The sequence below is a fragment of the Triticum urartu genome, chromosome 3 (assembly GCF_003073215.2).
Source record: "Triticum urartu cultivar G1812 chromosome 3, Tu2.1, whole genome shotgun sequence".
NCBI lineage: Eukaryota > Viridiplantae > Streptophyta > Magnoliopsida > Poales > Poaceae > Triticum > Triticum urartu.
The window spans coordinates 736,526,433-736,538,574 of NC_053024.1; the positions used below are offsets into that span (position 1 = coordinate 736,526,433).

At 44.9% G+C, this 12,142-nt stretch overlaps 1 protein-coding gene across 1 annotated transcript; it reads left to right on the forward strand.

The window, feature by feature from the left end:
• The first annotated feature begins 7,949 nt into the window (after positions 1-7,949).
• Positions 7,950-8,441, forward strand: LOC125542194 (ethylene-responsive transcription factor ERN3-like). The gene has a single exon (XM_048705148.1). The coding sequence runs from the start codon at positions 7,950-7,952 to the stop codon at positions 8,439-8,441; it is 492 nt and encodes a 163-aa protein (XP_048561105.1).
• Positions 8,442-12,142: the final 3,701 nt, after the last annotated feature.

Below are 12,142 nucleotides of genomic sequence, written 5' to 3' on the forward strand. Positions count from 1 at the left end.
TGAACTGCTGAAGCTGTTGGCTTATTAATTTTCTCGAACCATTGAAGTTGTTGCCTTATTAGAGCAAATAAATGATGTTGTCTTGGAAAATGTACCAACATATGCGAACTATAGCTACATATCGTGCTACAAGAAATTCTTAAATTACTTCCTCGAAAAGTTCAGACAAGAATCAGAGAAGAAAAATTATACTAATAAAGTTATGTATATGGTAGACGAAACTTTAGATGAATTAAAATGAATAAGAAATGCTTTTAGCTTTTCGCCCCCTCATGTCCAAATCCTAGCTCCGCCCTTGGTTGTGATGGAGGATTTGATGCTACCCTCGAATAATGGATCGGCCCCCCTCCCTCCTTCCCGGCGTTCTCTTCGGCGGCGCTAGGATGGGGGGGGGGGGGAGGGGGGGTGTTGTGTTTGCGCCTGATGACGGGCGACATCCAATGGAGTGGATGGCGTGGTGCGGTGGCTTGGTCCTCCAGTTCCCTTTCCGTCCGGCGTTATCTGGCGAGTAGAGACCTCGCTGGGGAGCTCATGAGTATGGTGTCCCCCTCTTTCATCTGGCTGGAGGTGGGGTTGGTCCTTGGCTGCTGGAGGTCGTTCTAGGCGCCGACGGTGGTTTCCGCCTCCTAGTTCTTTGCAGGAATCCTTTGGTTGTGGCCTCATCCCTGATGTGCCGGTCCTTCTGGACTGAAGATTGGAGACTTCCCGTCCGCGTAGATGCCATGAGATTCAAGGTCTGGCCAGCTTCGGGTGAAGCGGTGGCGGCGGCGCCGCGCCCTCGTCCCGCACTGGGGGATATGGTAGCTAGATTCTCCAGAGACCTGGATGTATTTTCTATTTTGTTTGGGGTGTTTGTACAGCTGTTTGATCCTTCAATATAGATCTGGGGGCTTTATCGCAAAAAATCGATATCTATATCTATACCCGCTAATAAAGTGATTAGTGTTTCTGCCCGTCCGTCATGCCTCTTTATAGAAAACCCCTTATGGTTTGATGAATTAACCCGCAGTCCTACTTTAAGGGACACAATGATATATTTTATTTTATTTTATTAAAACCCCTACACTTTCAGGTAATTAACTAGCAGTTCACTTTGAAGTGACCAAACGAATCGCTTTTGCATTTTTATAGAAAACACCATGTCTTTGATGGTAATTAACCCGTAGTCCACCTAGAACAAATGTTTTTTTTTGAAATATTCATATCTTTTAAACCATAGCTTCAATTTTAACATGTTATATATTGAATTTCATTAGAAAACTGTGTAGAATCCGAATATGATGTTATTTTACCTCTTAACCACTTTTAGAATGCTATTTAGAGTGCAAGGATAGAGAAGAGGAGGCCTGGCGAGGCGCTGCCATGGGAGTGGCTGCTGCGGGCAGAGCGGCAGGAGGCGAAGGTCATCAGTCGGCAGAGCGACGGGAGGCGGAGGTCGTCGGCTGGCAGAATTGTGGGAGGCAGAGAGTTGCCATCAGCACAACAAAAAGCTAGCGGTAAAGAGTTGACCAGACGGCAATTTTCCTGATTCTTGTAGTGCATGTTGAAATGAAGAAAATTGACCTATTGGGGGCTTGACTCAAAATTTGACTGCAAAGAGCTGACCAACCCACAAATTTTCCGATTCCACTAATGCATGTTGAAATAAAGAACATGGGTGTTGCAGTGCACGGGCTCTTTTGCTAGTCTGTAAAAAGCTGGGCGTATGTTGTGTCTGTTCCGTGAAAAAGGTTATGCAAATCACTGTTATTAGGGTGCATATTTGAATACATATGCCTATCGCCATCGATCGATTATACTCCCCCCTTTTAAGAATTAGTATCGTGGTTTTAGTTCAATTTTTTTAAAAAGTTTGATAAAAAGAGCGCTCTCTCCGATTTCTATTGTTAGAAACCACATATCTGTTACAAACCACCTAGATTCTACAGCTAAACAGCAGTGAACTAAGAAAGATATGATGGCCGATCTGAGATAAAACAACATGGGCTAGCCCCATCTGTCTATCCAGATCACAAAGAGTGAGGCTATATCAACATAGTATTGCCGATAACCCAAAGGACAATGTTTAAACTTCAACATTCATCCTCTTTGGATTTCCATAGCTCAGATCTCCATAACGGATGTTTACTATCTTCGGTTGTAGATAGTTTTAACGACACACAAACGAACATAAGCACCAAACTAGGGAGGTATAAGATAGTCCAGCAGCCGTCGGCAGAAGTCGAAAGGAGTTTTTACTGATGGAATGCTTCATTTTAGGTTGCAACAATTCAGCGAGTTATCTTCCATCCCAGCGCAGCTCTGAAGACCTCGCCAGCGATGAACTCAACTTTATTTATGCCCTCGCTTAACAAGTTTTGTCTTTCTGGGTTTATCTGCAAAATAAGCCAATCATGAAACAGTTTGATAAAGGGGAAAAAAGTAAAACACAACAACCATGCATTTGTGCTCTGTTTCTTTTCTTTTTTATTGTTATTCGTTTTTCTTGGTTGTCGTTTTCTTTCTTCTGGTTTACTTTTCTACTTTTTTTTTTCATGTTTTCGGCTTTGGTGTTTTTTGTGTGAAAAAGTTCGTCAGAACCTATTAACATAGGATCTAGTTTTAAAGATCTCGATGCGAGAAATCCAATGATAAAAATGGTTCAAAATTTGAATGCACAGTTTAAGAGATAAAACATTTTGAATAAACAATCAACAACAAAAAAACAGCCAGGTTGTGACAAGTGAGGCACATGCAGTGTGCCAATAGGTAGCACATGAGAAGGTTGGTGTGACCTTTGCAAACAGTATCCTTATATAGTGATTTCGGGATAATAGGCGAGGCAACACGTGAAGGGAAGTGCAAATGGGTTGACCCAATAGGGTAACTCACTTAAGTGGTTATTTTCTTTTGGTTTCCCATTTATTTTTTGAAAATAAAGTGGTTGGACCTTATTTATGTTTCTAAAATAATATAAAACCATACTAAAAAGTAAAACATATATTTTAAAAATATTTAGTGTTTATTTAAACAACGTTCATTTTATATTAAAAAATGTTCACTGTATATTTTAAAAACGTTCACCATACATAAAAATGCTCAAGATATATTTAAAAAATCTTCACCATATGTTTTTAAAATTTTCATCATATATGAAAAATAGTTCACCGTAAATTAAAATGTATGCCATAAATTAAAAAAAATCAATGTATATTAAAAGTTGTTAATTAAATATTTTCTAACTCATATATAGGATTTGTTGTTCCAACTAATTGCATTTTCAAGCTTCAGTTGTAAGAAAATATTAGGGTATCAGTCCTGCGTAAGATAAGCACAAGGGAATTTGGCCGAACTAATTAACGGGCCGACGAGTACAGCTATCTAATCGTCGACAATGTACTAGATGCTTAATTGGAGACGTCCTAGCCAGCGCTGACCAGGAGAACCAGTGCTAATGCGCCCGGCCTTTCTGAGCTGGCCCAACAAAAGCAAAGCAGCTCAGACGCTCTGCCGGATGCAGTTGAGCGCTAATCAGTTAGCATTCCAAAAGTTATAGATTTGAAAAAACTTGGCAGAATTTTAAAAGTTCCCAAATTTGGAAAATGTTCATGGGTTCTAAAAAGACTCGTGAATTTGAAATTCTTTTACAGATTTATAAAAAAAAGTTTACGAATTTGGAAAAAGTTGGCAGATTTGAAAGGTTCATCGATTTTGAAAACAAATCACGAATTTGGAAAAAGTTTACAGATTTGAAAAAAAACATTCATTGAGTTTTAAAATAAAATCCTGGATTTGAAAAAGATTCGTGGGTTGCGAAAAAGTTCACCGATTTTGAAAAAGAAGTTCAGAAATTTAGCAAAAGTTTATGGATTTAGAAAAAAGTGCACTATTTTTTTAAAAAATTAGAAGCTTTGAAGAAATGTTAATGATTTTTTTAAAAAAAAAAGAAATCAAAGAAAGTTTTTGAATTTAAAAACAGTTCATGCATAAAAAATTTAAAAGAAAAAAAATCAAACTTGAAAAAAGTTCACGCATATGAAAATGTAAAAAGGAAAGAAAAATAAAAAGAAAAAGAAAAGAAAAAAACCGAGTAAGCTGCTTTTTAATCATTTGAGCGTGACATATTCAAAAAAGAAGTATGTAAGCATGAGATGTCATTTTCCAGACTTCACACGTCTTACTGATCTAGAGATGTTGTTGGTGTATCATTACTCATCAAAGACTTGGTAACATGTATTGAAGTGGTAACTAAGAGTCGGACAATTTGTAAATGTTATAGGGAGAACACGTTGAATAAACTGGGTCTAAAATGAGGATTACCTGCAATAATAGTCATGGGATGACTCTTCATGTTAACCAACTTTTCAGCTTCCCTCAACAGTTTTCCAGCCAAAATAACAACAGAAGCTGTTCCATCACCAACTTTATCATCTTGGACTTTTGAGATGTCTAAGAATCATCAAGGACTACATTTCTCTCAATGAGGGAGAACATCCATACAACGAACTAATCAAACGGGGTCAGGAGAAGCTATAAGAAGCCTATACTGCCATATCTAGAAACAAGCATCATCTCAGCAGGAAAAGCATCAAGCAGTAGATTCAAACAAAAGGATACCAACAAGGACCTTGGCAGCAGGGTTGTCGATATGAAGTGACTTCAAAATGGTAGCACCATCATCATTTGTAAGGATCTTGTCCTGGACATAAACAAGGTAACATGTAAATTCCAAGGAAAGTCCTCTAGCATTCGAATGGCTGGCGCCATCTTTTGCCCAGCTGCAATTTTTTCTCCGTGAGCAGCACATACCGTTCCTTTTGGTCCCGATGTGGTCTTGACTGAGTCTGCGGTCGCCATGGCGTGTTGAAAAGATGCCTGCCAGAAGGACAAAATCAAATGAGTAAGAACCCCACATAAACAAAGAGGCTGAACGATGATTCAACAAAGTATTACCTCCGTTCATAAATAAGTGAACTAAAACCACATCACCTATTTATGAACGGAGGGAGTAATATTCAGCTTCTGCAGTCGAAGGAGAGACCGGTAAACTCATTGGGCACGGTTGCAAAAGCGCATTATCCAACAGCAAATATAGCGTCAGTGTGTGTGTGTGCGCGCCGCGGAAACCTACAGATCCTACTAAGGGAGGCTGACGGTCAGGTTGTTGATCTAGTACTTGTCGAACTAATAATATATGGATTTTGCAGTCTGAGTGAGATGAGTAAACTAATTGCCCGCAGTTGCAACAACGTCATCGAACTAAGGGCATGTATAATGGTTGATAAGACAGTCTTATCTTAAGTCTTGCATGTAATTTATGAGATGCCAAAAATGGATGTCTACAATAAGTCATTTCTCAGCCTTATCTTCAATAACTAGCTATTCCTAAAAATGTGGTGAGGCATATTATGCTAAGAGATCATCTCTTACAAGTTCTCTTTTCTTCACCTCATCATTTATCTTACGTGTCAGCACCATTGTACATGCCCTAACTAACGACGAACTGACCCAGACAGACGAAAAAGGAAAACAAGTACGTAGATCAGATGAGAGGGGGGTGGTTACCATCCTGGCGCGCTTGGCCTTCTCCTGGATGGCGTCATCCTTGAGCACCCTCTCCATCCGCCCAACCACAAAGACAGAAAATGTCAGGAATCCATCGCTCTGATCCAACCACGGAGAAGAGAACTCAACCGACCGGGGGCGGTCTGGCGGAGCACCTTGGGGACGGGCGACGGTGCAGACGCAAGGGAGAGGTGGATCTCGCTCCGTCTCGTCGTCGGGGAGGCTGCAAAGGCGGCGGTGCGGAGCAGAATAAGACACACAACAGCAGCCTAGGGGCCAGTTCTTTTCGGCGATTCTTCCAGAATCGCCCCCTTCCCCAGCTTCTCCTAGAATTGCCACTCCATATTTTTTTTATAATCCTATCTAGTTAAAATCTAATTAGCTAGGATTGTAAAAAACATATGGAGTTGTGATTCTGGAATAAGCTGGGGAGGAGGGCGATTCTGGAAGAATCGCTCAAAAGAACTGGCTCTAGGGCTTGCTTAAACCGGCGCGTGTATGGGAAGCACCCCGCATATGGGCCAGGCCCAGCGCACTAGTGTAATGAGCAAGGCGTGCTAGGCTGCTCTAGACCAAGAGTAGGGACCAACTAGTTAACGAGCGTCTACCTCAAAAAAAAAAACTAGTTAACGAGCGCTTCTTCGGGAGCCTCGCAACGATCCGCGCCACTTGGCGCGCTCTCAGCCATTCGTCATGTGTCGCGCTCTGGACGCTCCCTTCGGATTTGTTTTTTTTATTTTTTCGCACACGTTTTCTGTTTTTTAAACAGTTTTTTTCTGGTTTTTTTCAACGTTTTGGTTTTTCCCCGGTCTTCCTTAGTTTTTTGATAAAAATTTTTTGAAAAAAGAAATTTTGCGCGAAAAAACGTGTTTTCTTTTTTTTTTCTTTCGCGAAAGTCATGATTTTTTTCTACGAGAGGCACACTTGTGCTTTAGCGAGAGTCACGGCCGTGCCTTTCGGAAACTGAAAAAAACACGTTTTCTGTTTTTTTCTTTCTTTCACGAGAGTTACGGTTTTGCTTCCGCGAGAGGCACGGTTGTGCTTTCGCGAGAGTCATGGCCGTGCCTTTCGGAAAGGGAAAAACAAAACGCGTTTTCTGTTTTTTTTTCTTTCACGAGAGTCACGGTTTTGCTTCTGCGAGAGGCATGGTCGTGCTTTCGCGAGAGTCACGGCCGTGCCTCTCAGAAAGGGAAAAAATACGTGTTTTCTGTTTTTTTTCTTTTGTGAGAGTCACGGTTTGCTTCCGCGAGAGGCGTGGTTGTGCTTTCACGAAAGTCACGGCTGTGCCTCTTGGAAACGGAAAAAAACGCGTTTTCTGTTTTTTTCCTTTCACAAGAGTCACGGTTTTGCTTCCACGAGAGGCACGAGTGTGATTTCGCGAGAGGCATGGGTGTGCCTCTTTCGAGAGGGAAAAAACCGTGCTCCCGGTTCGGTTTTTCGCCCGGTTTTTTTCGTCCGTTTTTTTTCTGAAAAAAGTTTATCAAAACCTATCAACATGGGTTCTAGTTTTGAAGATCTCGACATGAGGAATCCAATGGTGAAAACGGTTCGAGATTTGGACGCACGGTTTAAAAGATAGATCATTTTGAATAAATGAATCTATGAAAAAAGAGAAAACTCCCAGGTTGCGGCAAGTGGCGCGCTGTATGTGCGTCACTTATCGCGACCTGGAAAAGTGGAGTGTTCTTTGCAACGAGTACTCCTTAATTAGTGATTTCGCCAAGAGTATATATGCTGGTTTGCTGTTTTTTGTCCTCTAAATGTTCAAAAGTTTGCTAAAAGCATCTCCAATAGATGGTTCAAATGTAAAAGTAACTAAGTTTTGGACCATTTGAGACCAAAAACGCAGCTCCAACAGACGGTTCATATGTAAAAAAATTTGGACCGCGGCCTCCTCGTGATGTAAAATACAACACCTCGCAGTGCAAATTTACATCACGAGGTGCATCTGGTCCAAAACCAGCCGTCGCCTGCGAACGCCCAACCATCAGTTCCTTTCCTTTCCGGACCGCCCGCCCGCGACCTCCCGCCCGTCCGCCGCCGCCCCACCGCCGCCCCGCCGCATGCCGCCCGCATCAGATCCGGCGCCGCCCTGCCCCCTGCCGCTGTTTCCACGCCTCCGCCCCGCCGCACGCTGCCCGCATCAGATCCAGCGCCGCCGCCGCCCCGTCGCCTCCACGCCCCACCGCCGCCCCGCCGCACACAGCCGCAGCGCACGCCGCCGCCCCGTCCGCCCCGCCGCAGCTCCGACCTGCCGCAGCTCCGCTCGCCGTAGCTCCGACTGCCCTGGCTTCGTCCGCCACCGCCCCGCCCGGCTCCGTCCGCCACCACCCCTCAGCTCCGCCCTGCCCGGCTCCATCCACCACCGCCCCGGACGCACGCCGCCGCCACTCCACCACTCTCCGATGGCGCCGAAGAAGACTCCGAAGGGCAAGTCGGGCTTCTTCGGTGTGAGGCAGAAGCTCTCCTGTAACTTCGGAGTGGAGTTCTCCGACACTGAGAGGCGTTGGTGGATCGGCATGTACCCCTCCGCCCACGAGGCCGTGCGTGCCTACGACGTGGCGGTGTGGCGTGTCGAGAGGCCTCGGGAGTACCTCAACTTCCTAGAGATCGAGAGTCGGGCGGAAGCGGAGATGCTTGTGCCACAGGGCATCAAGATGAAGGAGATCCCGACGAAGAAGAAGACGGCGAAGAAGCCCTCGGTTGTCGTTAGTGCCGGTGAGACCGACGAGCAGGTGATGGTGAGGTTTGCTCGGGAGCATTCGGAGTACGTCCAGGCCGAGCTGGAGTACTACTGGAAGCGTGAGGCGGGGCAGAAGAAGAAGGGGGCGAAGAAGGAGGACGAGGACGGTCCCTCGACGGTGATCCCCATCGAGTCCTCTTCCGAGGAGGACTAGGCAGACTTCTCGGAGGAGGAGGAGGAGGGGTTGACGACCCGGAGAAGGAGGAGTTCTGGGCGCAGTTCCGTAGCTCTGACGATGAGGAGTAGTTTATCTAGTAGTTTGAATTGTTGGGGATCGTAGTAGAAATTTAAAATTTTCTACGCATCACCAAGATCAATCTATGGAGTAATCTAGCAACGAGAGGAAGGAGAGTGCATCTACATACCCTTGTAGATCGCTAAGCGGAAGCGTTGCAAGAACGCGGATGAAGGAGTCGTACTCGTAGCTATTCAGATCGCGGTTGATTCCGATCTAAGCGCCGAACCACAGCGCCTCCGCGTTCCACACACATGCAGCCCGGTGACGTCTCCCACGCCTTGATCCAGCAAGGAGAGAGGGAGAGGTTGAGGAAGACTCCGTCCAGCAGCAGCATGACGGCGTGGTGGTGGTGGAGAAGCGCGGGACTCCAGCAGGGCTTCACCAAGCACTACGAGAGACGAGGAGGGAGAGAGGTAGGGCTGCGCCAAGAGGGAGATGATCTCGTGTGTCTTGCAGCCCCCAATACCTCAAGTATATATAGGGGAAGGGGAGGGGCTGCGCCCCCATCTAGGGTTACCTCCCTAGGGGTGGCGGCAGCCCCCAAACCCATCTAGGGTGGCGGCCAAGGGGGGAGAGAGGGGGACGCACCTAGGGTGGGCCTTAAGGCCCATCTGGACCTAGGGTTTGCCCCCTCCCACTCTCCCTTGCGCCTTGGGCCTTGGTGGGGGGCGCACCGGCCCACCTGGGGCTGGTCCCCTCCCACACTTGGCCCACGCAGCCTTCTAGGGCTGGTGGCCCCACCTGGTGGACCCCCGGGACCCTCCTGGTGGCCCCGATACGTTACTGATAGCACCCGAAACTTTTCCGGTGACCAAAACGGGACTTCCCATATATAAATCTTTACCTCCGGACCATTTCGGAACTCCTCGTGACGTCCGGGATCTCATCCGGGACCCCGAACAGCATTCGGTAACCGCGTACATACTTTCCCTGTAACCCTAGCGTCATCGAACCTTAAGTGTGTAGACCCTACGGGCTCGGGAGTCATGCAGACATGGCCGAGACAACTATCCGGTCAATAACCAACAACGGGATCTGGATACCCATGTTGGTTCCGACATGCTCCACGATGATCTCATCGGATGAACCACGATGTCAAGGATTCAATCAATCCCGTATACAATTCCCTTTGTCTAGCGGTATAGTACTTGCCTGAGATTCGATCGTCGGTATCCCGATACCTTGTTCAATCTCATTACCGGTAAGTCTCTTTACTCGTTCAGTAACACATCATCCCGTGATCAACTCCTTGGTCACATTGTGCACATTATGATGGTGTCTTACCGAGTGGGCCCAGAGATACCTCTCCGTTACACGGAGTGACAAATCCCAGTCTTTATTCGTGCCAACCCAACAGACACTTTCGGAGATACCCGTAGTGCACCTTTATAGCCACCCAGTTACGTTGTGACGTTTGGCACACCCAAAGCACTCCTACGGTATCCGGGAGTTGCACAATCTCATGGTCTAAGGAAATGATACTTGACATTAGAAAAGCTTTAGCATACGAACTACACGATCTTGTGCTAGGCTTAGTATTGGGTCTTGTCCATCACATCATTCTCCTAATGATGTGATCCCGTTATCAACGACATCCAATGTCCATGGTCAGGAAACCGTACCCATCTATTGATCAACGAGCTAGTCAACTAGAGGCTTACTAGGGACATGGTGTTGTCTATGTATCCACACATGTATCTGAGTTTCCTATCAATACAATTCTAGCATGGAAAATAAACGATTATCATGAACAATGAAATATAATAATAACTAATTTATTATTGCCTCTAGGGCATATTTCCAACAGTCTCCCACTTGCACTAGAGTCAATAATCTAGTTCACATCGCCATGTGATTAACACTCACAGGTCACATCGCCATGTGACCAACATCCAAAGAGTTTACCAGACTCAATAATCTAGTTCACATCACTATGTGATTAACACTCAATGAGTTCTGGGTTTGGTCATGTTATGCTTGTGAGAGAGGTTGTAGTCAACGGGTCTGCAATATTCAGATCCCTATGTATTTCGTAAAACTTTATGTCATATCGTAGATGCTGCTACCACGTTCCACTTGGACCTATTCCAAATTGTTGCTCCATTATACGTATCCGATATCTCTACTCAGAGCTATCCGGATAGGTGTTAAGCTTGCATCGACATAACTCTTTACGTCGAACTCTTTATCACCTCCATAACCGAGAAACATTTCCTTATTCCTCTAAGGATAATTTTGACTGCTATCTGGTGATCCACTCCTAGATCACCTTTGTACCCTCTTGCCAGACATGTGGCAAGGCACACATCTGGTGTGGTACTCAGCATGGCATACCGTATAGAGCCTATGACAAAAGCATAGGGGACGACCTTCGTCCTTCCTCTTTCTTCTGCCATGGTCAAGCTTTGAGTTTTACTCAACTTCACACCTTACAACTCAGGTAAGAACCCCTTCTTTGACTGATCTATTTTGAACTCCTTCAAAAACATGTCAAAGGTGTGCGTCCTTTGAAAGTATCATCAGGCGTCTTGATCTATCTCTATAGATCTTGATGCCCAATATGTAAGCAGCTTTATCCAGGTCTTCCTTTGAAAAACACTCTTCAAACAACCATTTATGCTTTCCAGAAATTCTACATTATTTCGGATCAACAATATGTCATCCACATATACTTATCAGAAATGTTGTAATGCTCCCACTCACTTTCTTGTAAATACAAGTTTCTAGCAAACATTGTATAAACCTAAAAGCTTTGATCACTCCATCAAGCATATATTCTGACTCCGAGATGCTTGCTCTAGTCCACAGAAGGATTGCTGGAGCCAGCATACCTTTTAGCATCCTTAGGATCGACAAAACCTTTTATTGTATCACATACAACTTTTTCTTACGAAAACTGGTAAGAAAACTTGTTTTGACATCCATCTGTCAGATTTCATAATCGAAAAATACAACTAATGCTAACATGATTCCGACGGACTTAAGCATCGCTACGGGTGAGAAATTCTCATCGTAGTCAACTCCTTGAACTTGTGAAAAGACTCTTTCCCATAAGTCGAGCTTCATAGATGGTAACATTACCGCCCACGTCCGTCTTCTTCTTAAAGATCCATTTATCTCAATGGCTTGCCGATCATCGGACAAATCCACCAAAGTCCATACTTTGTTCTGATACATGGATCCTATCTCGTATTTCATGGCTTCTAACCATTTGTCGGAATACTGGCCCACCATCGCTTCTCCATAGCCCGTAGGTTCATTGTTGTCTAACAACATGGTATCTGAGACAGGATTACCGTACCACTCAGGAGTAGTACATATCCTTGTCGACCTACGAGGTTCGATAGCAACTTGATCCGAAGCTTCATGATCACTATCATTAACTTCCTCTTCAACCGACATAGGTGCCACAGAAAACATCTTTCTGTGTTGCATCACTCTCTGGTTGAAGTAAAGGTTCGACAACCTCATCAAGTTCTATCTTCCTCCCACTCAATTCTTTCGAGAGAAACTCCTTCTCGAGAAAGGACCCGTTCTTAGCGACAAACAATTTGCCCTCGAATCTGAGATAGAAGGTATACCCAACTGTCACCTTTGGGTATCCTATGAAGATGTGT